The sequence below is a fragment of the Sinocyclocheilus rhinocerous genome, unplaced genomic scaffold (genome assembly GCF_001515625.1).
Source record: "Sinocyclocheilus rhinocerous isolate Xijiao unplaced genomic scaffold, SAMN03320098_v1.1 scaffold1403, whole genome shotgun sequence".
In the NCBI taxonomy this organism is placed as follows: Eukaryota; Metazoa; Chordata; class Actinopteri; order Cypriniformes; family Cyprinidae; genus Sinocyclocheilus; species Sinocyclocheilus rhinocerous.
The window spans coordinates 262,466-273,330 of record NW_015641009.1 but is presented as its reverse complement, the minus strand read 5'-3'; the positions used below and the strand labels follow the sequence as shown (position 1 = coordinate 273,330).

Here is a 10,865-nt window from a genome sequence, read left to right as displayed (position 1 = left end):
TTCTTGCCAGTTTTAGTTGATAACGTTGAATAAATCTTGAAGTATTATGTCTGAGTTTGTGAAATCTAAGACTATGTAAGTGTCTCTAGATGTGTTTGTATTTCTTAACCTAATGAAACACAGAAAGAGAATGTGAAATTAAATATTTAGTCTTCAAGGACTCGTGATGAGAGATGATCTACAGAGATGATAAAATTAAAGTGTTGATCTTTATCTGGAGGGACTGTTTTTGTAGCCGTTTTGAGGTTTTGGCTAAATTACAGGACGGCTGGATGACACAGATATCCAAACGTCTTTGTGACATGATGTTGAGACATACTAGAAAGAAACGCAGGTGGTTTTCACTCTGTTGGTTCAGTCGTTTTTAATTTAAACAATGAAGAATATATGTCATTTGCCATATTGGACATACAGTATACTGCATTTATTGAATTTATTGCGGTTTCATAGTCAGGCTAAGTGTCTTTCATGTTTTTGTAAGAAATAACGTGCCACACATCAGTTTGCATTAATTCATGTCCTCAATATGAGCACTTTCCCAAGGTCATCTTTGATTTTGAATATTGGAAGATGTTCCTTCATTGTTTTGATTTGTAAAGCTGGGCTCCGTATGTTGTGTCTCCTGGGGAAGTGATGTGATCATTTGCGACCTTGTAAATGCAGTCCTCTTATTCAGATAGTCTTTGGTGAATAGCTTTACCTCAACTCCCTGTTGTCAAAAATAAACATTTGGTGTAGCTTGGTGTGTAAATGGACAGAAAAGGTGGAAATGGATTAAGTCTGTGGTGGGGATGTTCAGCTCTTGCATAATCAAATCGCTGCAGTCTGGTCTTTTTCCAGTCATATGTGTTTTTTTTCCCCCAAATAAAATGCTCCAGTCCAACGGCGATTTACAAATAATTAAATATGAATTGATATTTGCATATATATACACCACAACATTGCGTTTTGCAGTCATCAGCTTTTGTACATTGGTGATGATGATATTTTGTAAATCCATTCACGTCGTGGCTTAACTCCTCAGAGCCGATTTTCTCTCTCTGTCTTTGGTCTGAAATGAAAGAAAATATTTGATTAGTTATGAGCAATGTCAGGTCCAACTATTTTTTGTTCTTATTTTTAATTCAATTTTTTTGTTAATTTTTGTTAAAAAATATTTTTTAATATTTGTATTTATTTATTTATTTACATTAATTAAATTATATTATATTTATTTATGTTTTTAAATGATTATTTAATATCCATTTATTTTCATATAAATGTATTAAAATTTATTTACATTTTTACATTGAAGTTTATTTGTTTAGGTGATGCTTTTATCCAGAATTACAAGTTTAAAATTACAAGTTTATTGATTTTCAGTTTTTAAGGAGTTGTTGACTCTTGATGGTTCATGTTGCCGTTTGGCATTAATGCGCCTGCTGTTTTTATCCTATCACCTTTCCATTTGCGGTAGCACACACACACACCTGGCTCACATTTCCCAGTTTGCTTTGCTTAGAACAGGAGCAGATGAAATGCCATCATTCCTGCGGCCCCCATCTGATGTAGGCAGAGTTCCTAGTCGAAACACTCAACCTTAACTGATGAAGTCAGACAGAATCCCATTTGAAAATAACACTGACCCTCAACGTTTTCCTTTGTTTCTTTCCTTCTTCTCCCCCCCAGCCCCTCCTTTAAGTTCAGTGCCACTTTAAAGTCACCAGCACTCTGACTCCAGGGATCACTTAAGGCCAAACTAATAGGATTTTGCCTACATTTGCTTTTCATATCCTGTCTAACACGCCGTAAAGAAATTATTATTGCTGGAGCTTACATCCAAATGCCCAGATTGATCGTATGCTCCCCTTGGTCTGAAGTCCTTTATAAACACATTATTTCCAAGTACTTTGAGGCAGGAAACAAATCACAGCAAATTCTCAAATATCTTTATATCAATAAATTGGTGTTCACCTCCTTTTTTTTCTTCAAGCGGCTGCGGTGCACTTAACACAAATATTTGGCTTCACCTTAGGTTGACGTTTAACGTTGACGGCTTTCTGAAGATCACAATGAGACGGTGTGTGTGCATGCATGTGCTTAGACGTGAAACTCTAGCCTCTCGGTGGTGACAGGACGGGTAGATTATTAAAACTGAGTCTTGTGTTTGCGCTAATCCCAATATATGAGTTTTGCACCTTTTGAATGCACCATTTACACTCTCTTGATTGTTTTTATAGTGTTCGGGAGTATTTGCACAGACCTTTTTGCTGCTGCCCACAAGCGAAAACACTAGTTTCCCTTCGTTTATGGTTATGAAGCGTACCTCCCCACCTGTGGTAAAGGATGACCCAATTCCAACCCGACTTTAATTCATGTGGCTTCACTTTCCAGAAGGTATTGAAGTATTCACATTTGGCGGTTTTATAAGATCCCGCTTTTGGCCAAATCTTTCAGGATACATTCGAATGAAACTGCAGTTTACGGAGGGAAAAATGTTGGCTCTTTAACGTGCGCTGCTAACACTTCAAATAATTTCATATTGTGTCAAATGTTCGGGCTCCCGTTAGAGCGAAAGACTCTAAACTCTTCCAGATGCTCGTAATGAGAGAAGTCTCGATAATTATGCAGAAAATATGACCCACGTTACTTTTTATTCAGTTACCATCTGAGTAGATGCCATAACTGTGAGGAAGACATCCCATCTGCCTCAAAAAAGGCATTTTCTGAGTAATCCAGTCTGGTTATGCAATCTATCCAAACCTATGTCCTCACCTGCAAGAAACCAAGCATCCACCACTAATGACTAGTGTGGTTTAGCCGAACGGACAGAGGAAGATGGTGTCAAAACACAAAAATAGGGGGAATTTCTTGCTCTGTCATATTTGTGGTACAGCCATGTGGATATAGTGATGTAGAAAATAGTAGTTACCGAGTGAGTGCGTGCATGTGCAAATATCAAGAAGCAGTCCAATATGAAAATAAATACAGATAAAACCGCCAGATGCATCAAAAGCTGGAAAATGTTTAGGGTAAAATCTATCATTTTTATATAGACACAAATCTGTTTGAGTCTTGAATGTCTTAGCAGGCAAAAGTAGCAGTTTTCTGCCGCACGACTGTCTGCGTTTGATTTAAACGTCCGTTTCGCTCGTTCGCTGGAGAATCTCGACGCAGCTGTCTGATTTGTGTCAGCTTGCAGAGGCTTAACTTTGGCGAAAACCCGAACATTTGAATTCAGTTATACCTCTACGTCTTTCCCCTAGTGTGTGTGTTCTTCATTTCGTCTTTCTCTTTCTTTAGAAACAATAAAGCCGTGCGTCTTGGCTGAGGGATTCTTTCACGGTGTAATGAGCACTAAGTAGGGGTAAAAGAGACGAGTGCGGTTTTGGAGCGCACAGACCCACTTCTGAAAGCGCACTACAAAGGCAATGCCCGGTCTGTTTCAAATATCTGCCTGCCACTGGAATCCCGAAGACATGGGCGTAATTCTCGATTGGACTTATAAAGATCTATCATTTCGTTTTGTACGGATTAAGGTTACGGCCTGAAATGGGAGTGTTGGCCTTTGGCCTGTTGTTGTTCCTAACTCTGTGGTTTCTGGGTGGTTTCTATGTGATTTTCAACAATAGTTTAACCACAAACAGTTTAGCAAATAAAACCTTTATGTTGCCTATTATAAATTTGAGTTATAAGGAACTCTTATTATGTACATTTGTTTCAGTCTTTTATATACAGTGTGGCTATATCGAACGTCTAGGAATTAGATTTGGATACTTGTAGATGCTCAATGAGTTGCTATTTTGAGCTTGATCGATATTTAGAGAGCAACAGTTGTCGATGTCGAATTTATTAATAATGTTTAGACAATTTAGCTGAGTACATGAATTGCTCACACAGACCTGTTGATATTTCATTAAATAGCAGCTGATTAGATCAGTTTGACTTATAAAAATTGGTCTGCTAATCAGTTTTTGGGATTTACGGGAAATATTCTTCTTCACTTTTTTGTACTTAAGTGTTTTTCTTGCTACAAGATAAATCCATTGAAATCTTAACAATTTAATGGCCTTAATGCTCTCAGCTTAAAGTGCAAAGAATGCTGAGTTCCTTTCAGAAATCTGTGAAAATCCTCCATTGAAAGATTTACGAAGGTCCGAGCAGGTTGCATTTCGTGCTTGACAAGGATATTAATTGGGCAACGAGGAAGCGACTAAGAACAACACAGGATGTGAGAGTGAAACGCTGAGGTTGGTGCACGGCTACTTGGGGGAAAATACCCAGCAGCAGATGTTCCCTAGATTCCCATGGCCTGATATATAGATCACGGACCATTTACATTTGCATATTTATGCTTCCCATTTGCTCATTTGTCATAAATGGCCCAAACTAGGTTTGTCGTAATTCACCCATGCGGTGCAGAGTATCCACAGCAGAATCAGTTGCTATCTTTTATTGTTTATTTCCTTCACTACAGACTTTACTTTGAAAGATCCAGAAAAGAAAATGTAGCTCAGTGGCTTCTGGAAGCACTTCAGGTTTTTGAGGATTAAACACACGTTGCGGTGGTGAGATACCCTGACCAAAAATGCTCTTGTGTCATGGCGGAGTGTAATTGTCTTGAGCGTGTGCTATATTTCAACCTCTGACAGTTCTTCGCCATGCAAGTTTAAATTACAGTTTTCCCCCTGTTTTTGGTTTGGTGTCATTGTATTCCTCACAGCCAGAGCGTGATTTACAGTTTTATTTTTAATGTGCTGTGGTGTTGGCTCCACGGGCCAAGGTCAGCACAGTCACGCTCACTGGGGGAAGAGATGGATGATGTGTTTGTATATTACCTGACAGTCTCTTTGTTGATTGGATATTTTCCGTTGGGCTACATTTAATCAGATCTTTCACTGCATCTGTCTATGAGGTCATGGTAGCAGCGTACTCTGTAACAGAGATATCGCCCTTGATGGAAAAGGACATGTGGATAAAGTCATAACTCAGCTTCAGAGCACCGAGGACGGTTTTCAGTGACAAACATTATCTCGGGGAGGCTGAGAATTACGACACAGATACACTAAAAGACGTAGTTGGCCGGTGTAGGGCAGAATATCTGAAACCACTAGTTGATCATGCCTCGGAAAGCATGTACATAATTATGCCTTATCAGCTTTCTGTTGAGTTATATGTTTTTGCAGTGCCAGATCTAGAACTCTCTTAAAACACTCTTAAAAATAAAGGTACTTCACGATGCCATAGAAGAACCTTTTTTGTCTAAATGGTTCCATAAAGAACCTTTCTGTTTCACAAAAGGTTCTTTGTGAAAGAAGGTTCTTCAGATTATAAAAAGGTAAGAAAGAGATGGTTCTTCAAAGACTGAATGGTTCTTTGTGGAACCAAAAATGGTTCTTCTATGGCATCGCTGTAAAGAACCTTCTAAGCACCTTTATTTTTAAGAGTGTAGGTTTTGTGTATATAAACTGCTTTGTTGTGGCTAGATTTACAGAAATGCTTTGTAGAAAGGAAACAAATATTTGCAACTACTTGTTTAAAAGGTAATCTACAAGTTTATTTTGATAGTATTTAATACATCCCAACTGTATCCTGACTAACTTTGCCTCACGTCATTGCCCTCAGTGACCTTACTAGCAGAGAATGATTCAGACCCGCTTTTATCCCTCCCCAAGGTTCAGCCGTATTTCACACCTCTGTCTGTATTTCTTCAGCTTGTTTGTGGACTTGAACACGTCCAGATCTTTGCACAACCTTAACGGCGAACACCTGCATGCATCTCACTCACCAGTTTCCTCTGGTTGCTGAGGCAAAACGTGCAGATCTGTTTGGGCTGCGAGTTCTCCGAGCCCCGGTTTGGCGAGCCATGGTGGTGGTAGTAGTTTGAAGTCGACGGCCCTCCGCTGTGGCACGGCTGTCCGTCCCCGCAAGCTTCGCCCACCAGGAGCACATTTCCCAGGTGGGAGATGTAACTGGATGCCAACCGCAAGGTCTCGATCTTGGACAGCTTCCGGTCGGCAGGCTCCGTGGGGATGAGAGTCCTCAACGCAGTGAAGGCTGTGTTGACGCTGTTGGTGCGATCCCGCTCCCGTGCGTTGGCTGCATTGCGTTGGCGGCCCTCTGGCAGTGGACCCATTGTGCCCGTGGAGTTGGGTGGTGACCCTAACAGCCGTCCACCACCTCCTATGCCAGGTTTCCGCTTTCTTCCAATTTTAAGGTCGTACCCCGAGGTGTCCAAGAGAAAAGAGCGGTCGTCCGAGCCTGAGCTCTCGCTGCCATTTTCATCGTCCTCTGACATCATTGAGATCTCCGAATACAGGTATCGGCTGGGAGCCGGTCGTACCATCGCGAAAGACATTGCTGAAACCTCCAAACCTCTCCACACGGATCTCAAATGTTGCTTGCAAGACTCTAGAGTTCGTAATGCATGGATCTCTTGGCTTCAGAACCAATCCTGCACTTGTTTGCTCTTTGGATAGTCCTCTAGTACAGTTGCGCTCTGGTATTACATTGCTTTGCCACTACGGACCCTTTGAAATTAGTTTTTCTTTACCGTCAAGACTTGGAGAATTGATCCTGAAGGGTTGAACTTGTTGTTTGTCCTCACTCACATCCCATCTGAGCTGAAATCCACGTCTTGCTTCCTCAAACACACATGCACACTCCTTCTCCGGCTCTCTGTCTCTATGCAGCACTGGCTCTCCCCCCTGAGCAGAGACCCACGTGTGGTTTCACTGAGTGTTTCAGTATGGTTGTGCTTTATAGGTTGTGGGAGTGTCTGGTATGATTCCTCCCTCTCTCACTCCCTCACTCTCTCTCTCTCTCCCTCTGTCCATCCCTCTCTTTTACTGCTTATGCAAATACCCCAGCTGGCGGCTCAGGCAGGGAGCAAAGTGGTTCTATACAGCTATCAACTTCAGCTTATTTAACTCCCAGTTAATAATGGCCTTTCTTTTTTTCCCCTTCCTGCTTGCTTGCTTGCTTTAGTGGTTTGAAATCGTGTCTTGCTTTCATAATCATTTGCTTGCTTTCTATCTGACAACAATCCTTTTTTTTCTGTCATATTTTCCCTCTGCTTGCTCACTTTCTTACTTGAAGATTGTCATTTCCTTGCTTGCTTTATTCTTTCTTTCTTTTTCTTTCTCCCTCCTTCCTTCATTCCTTCCTTCCTTCCTTACTGATTTAAAATTGCTATTACCCTTTCTTCCTCTTTTTCGTTTCCTCTTTTTCTCGTTTCTTATACTGATTTTAAATGATTCTTTCTTGCTTTTTTGCTTTTGTATATATTTCTTTCTTTTTTAGAAATTTTCCTAATTTCTTGCTTTCATTCTTGCCACCTTGTTTGCTTGCTGTTTTTCTTTTGACACCATTTGCTCTTTTATCTTTATTTACCCGCTGCCTCTTCCTTTCACCCTTCATTTACAGTTATACTGCATCCTAGAGGGACTCAAACACTCCAGGGCTTCAACTGTAGATCTGTAAAGTTTGAGTCATTCTTTCACCCATTCTGCCCTCCTCCCCCTGAACTCTGTAACCATTACCTTACCTCAGTGGTAGTTTTAAAGAAACCCTTGGGTCAGAGTCGGACCTTCTCAGGGACGGTCTTTTGCAGTGAGTCTGCACTCCTGTGGTTTGTCTTCCACTCTGAGTCAGTGACTGTCCGGTAGTTTGATGAACTATGTTGTACATGAAGATGAGTGGGTTGTCTTATACTTTAGTACATTGCCGTTTTGTCTGGCTGAACCGGTTTAGTCACGGGAGGGAAATAGCAATATAACATCATCCAACGGAACCATAACTCAGATCGTAGCACCTGTTCTTCTCTTAGTCATTACCACCAATCACCAATTTATGATGAAATGAAGATAATCCCTCTGAGAAACAGATTTTGGTCATGTTGTGTTTTTTTGAGAAAAGGATATATTGGGTCTTTTTGAGAATAACTGAGGAAAGTTATATGGTCTTGCTTAGCTTAACTATGGAAGTTTGAAAAGGTTGTCTGAACTTATTATATGTTCTGTCACGCTTTTGTAACTTTATAGCTGCAAGTCATTAAAAATATTGTTCCCAAAACATATCAGCTTGACTTTACCGTCCTTATAGGTTTCGTTGAGGGAAAATTGCACAAGACCAGCATGCTGTTTCTCCAAGTTCAGGTCTTTTCTCATCCTAATGTTTTATTTCTGTTGTATAGGTGAAGTGTAAAGTGACAGAAGGTAAATAAAACAAAATACGTTTCCATACAACGCAACCATTTGATGGATTATAAGTGTACTCCTTGATGTCATTATAATTTCAACTCCTATTTACCCTCTGGAAAATATGAAGATATGAATGGTGGCTTGTCATTTTTCCCCCTTCATTTTCTCTAGATTTCATATTTTTGAAATTAGCTCAAGACTAGTCTGGCGGCGTAACGATGTGGTTTTCGTACCATTTCTCTGTGAATGACGGCTTGAGATGGAGATGATGAAAAAGACGTTTTGAGGACGTGGTAAATCCATATTATTGCCGTCTCATGTTTAGTCTCTTTGAACCGCAACCTCATTAATAAGCGATGCGAGTTAAAGGCCAGACGGGATATCTGATTTCCGGCGTTTGCTCGTGGTCGAAACCACAGTAGAGGCGGATCCTCTCAAACACTCGCTTCCGTTCTTTTTGGCCTCATTTTTAATTTGTTATTTGTTGTTAATAGTAGCGATATGTACTTTTTGAGCTAGACTATACAGTCTTTTCCTTTTTAAGGGGAATTTATTCATTAATTCGTTCCCCGAACGGTCATTTGAAGTCCATCGTCATGAAGAACAGGAACGTAACACTTAACACCTGAAACTTGCTTTCTCCTTAAATTTAAGATGGAAAACGTTCCCAGTCTGTTGAGGCACGAAGCCTTTGTGTTTCATGTTTTCATTAATGAAAATGGTTTTGTTAATGGCTGCTGCGAGCGAAGAGATTTATATTCCTCTGAGTGGGAGAGCACTCTTTAATTTTATTCTTGTAAAAAGGGAATTTTGACCTGGTTTAACTAGCAGCAGGAAATCACTAGTTGAGTTTAACACAATTGTATTGAAATAATGTTTTCCGCATGTCGAAACATGTACGATTATCCTGTTCCGAATGGACTTTTCCTCCTCTTCTCTGTTTTTAGGGCAATTGGAATAAAACCTTAAAGATGTGTTTTTTTCCTTCTTGAAACCAATTTTGAAGCTGAATGGCTTTACCAGTCACTAGTCAGACATATTCACTCCCCAGACTAAAAAGTATCAGTTGCACTTCTGCAAAGATGTGTCTTCATAAAGAGGCGAGCAAACGCTTCGCTATGAAAGCGTCACTGTTTTGAAGTCTCAGATATTGTTGTGTGTTTGCTTCTCATGCGAATGAATCATTCTTTTGAATCAGATCATTTGGTTTGAACTGATTTGCTTGGTATTTGTAAATAACTTGACTAAGAAATTGGTTTAGGAGTCAAACTGTGAGGTGAGTGAAATATTGGAATCATAACACAATATGATTCCAAAACTATATGAAAATGTAGTGATGGTGGCTCTTCTGAACATATATGAATGGTGAGTTGAATCAGTGGGTATAATTTAAAATCAACCATCAAAATTAAAAGATTCACTAAAATCCCAGTTCTCTTTTTTTTTTTTTTAGGTTCTTATGTTGTAAAGCATTACCGATATAGTCAAATATTGATGTAAGTTTTATTTCTGAATTTTATATATATATTTTTTTATCCTTACAGTATTGTTCTCTCTACAGTATTGGAGTCAACAAGATTGTTTTAAAATGTTTTTAAAAGATGTCTCTTATGCTCACCAAGACTGCATTTATTTGTTTAGAAACAGAGTAAAATCAGTAATAATGTGTAATATTATTTACGACTTAAAATAACTGTTTTCTATTCGAGCATATTTAAAAATGTACTATATTGCTATGATGCAAAACTGAATTTTCAACATCATTACTCCAGTCTTCAGAGTCACATGGTCCTTCAGAAATCATTCTAATATGCTGATTTTCTGCTCAAGAAACATTTCTTATTAATATCAGTGTTGAAAACAGTTGAGCTGCTTAATTTTTGAAACCCATTTTTCAAGATAATTTGATTAAAGGGGTAATATGATGCGATTTCAATTTTTCCTTTCTCTTTGTCTTTTGGAAGGACACGACTAGAAATCAGTGGTTAAGTTGTATTTACAACACTGTTCCAGAACAGTTCAACCCAAATATTAAGTTGTGTGCAGCGCATTTTATGGAGAACTGTTTCCTGATCCTGGGAGAGTATACAACAATGCCGGCTGTTCTGATTCACAGTCTGTAAGTACGTTTTCATTTAAAGGATTTAGGTGTAGAGTAGCGCTTGTTGTTTGTCATTTCTCTGATCACAAATGCAGACATGGTTTTATGTTTACCATGCAACGATGCAACGATGCAACGCAGCGCGTAAAAAGACAGTATAAGTCATTATAATCCGTAATTATGTCCCCTCTGGATGCAACAAATGCCTCATTTGTAATGGGTTTTATTGGTTTTGTCTGGTCATGCCGGGAGACGGCATCACAGTATGGTAAGGGGCGTAACATTTGTTCTTTTCAGTAACATCATATGACTCCTTTAATAGAAAAGTAGCATTATAAATGTCTTTACTGTCACTTTTGATTAATTAAATTCAATTAAATTCATCTTTGCTAATTAAATGTTAATTTATTTTTTTTAAATCACACTGACCCCAAACTTTTGAACAGTTGTATATATTGACTTTTTGATTTGTGCATTAATGTTTAACTTTTCATATTATTTAAGAGAAAACAAGGCCAAACCACATGAGAGAGAAATAAACTCATGTTGTTTCATATTTTTTTCCCTAATGCATTGCGAAAAAT

The 10,865-nt window shown here is 39.0% G+C and overlaps 1 protein-coding gene across 1 annotated transcript; it reads right to left on the bottom strand.

The window, feature by feature from the left end:
• Positions 1-303: 303 nt before the first annotated feature.
• On the bottom strand, positions 304-6,678 carry scxa (scleraxis bHLH transcription factor a). The gene is made up of 2 exons (XM_016569621.1): positions 5,768-6,678; positions 304-1,051 (listed from the first exon to the last, which is right to left on the bottom strand). The coding sequence occupies exons 1-2, from the start codon at positions 6,335-6,337 to the stop codon at positions 1,013-1,015; spliced, it is 609 nt and encodes a 202-aa protein (XP_016425107.1). The 5' UTR covers positions 6,338-6,678; the 3' UTR covers positions 304-1,012.
• Between the last annotated feature and the right edge of the window lie 4,187 nt (positions 6,679-10,865).

Bases quoted from the DNA above. Each gene is read 5' to 3' on its own strand.
- scxa (XM_016569621.1), bottom strand. From the start codon at position 6,337: ATGTCTTTCGCGATGGTACGACCGGCTCCCAGCCGATACCTGTATTCG. The intron at 1,052-5,767 runs GTGAGTGAGATG...CTTTCATTTCAG, and splicing joins TCAGCAACCAGAGGAAACTG to ACCAAAGACAGAGAGAGAAA.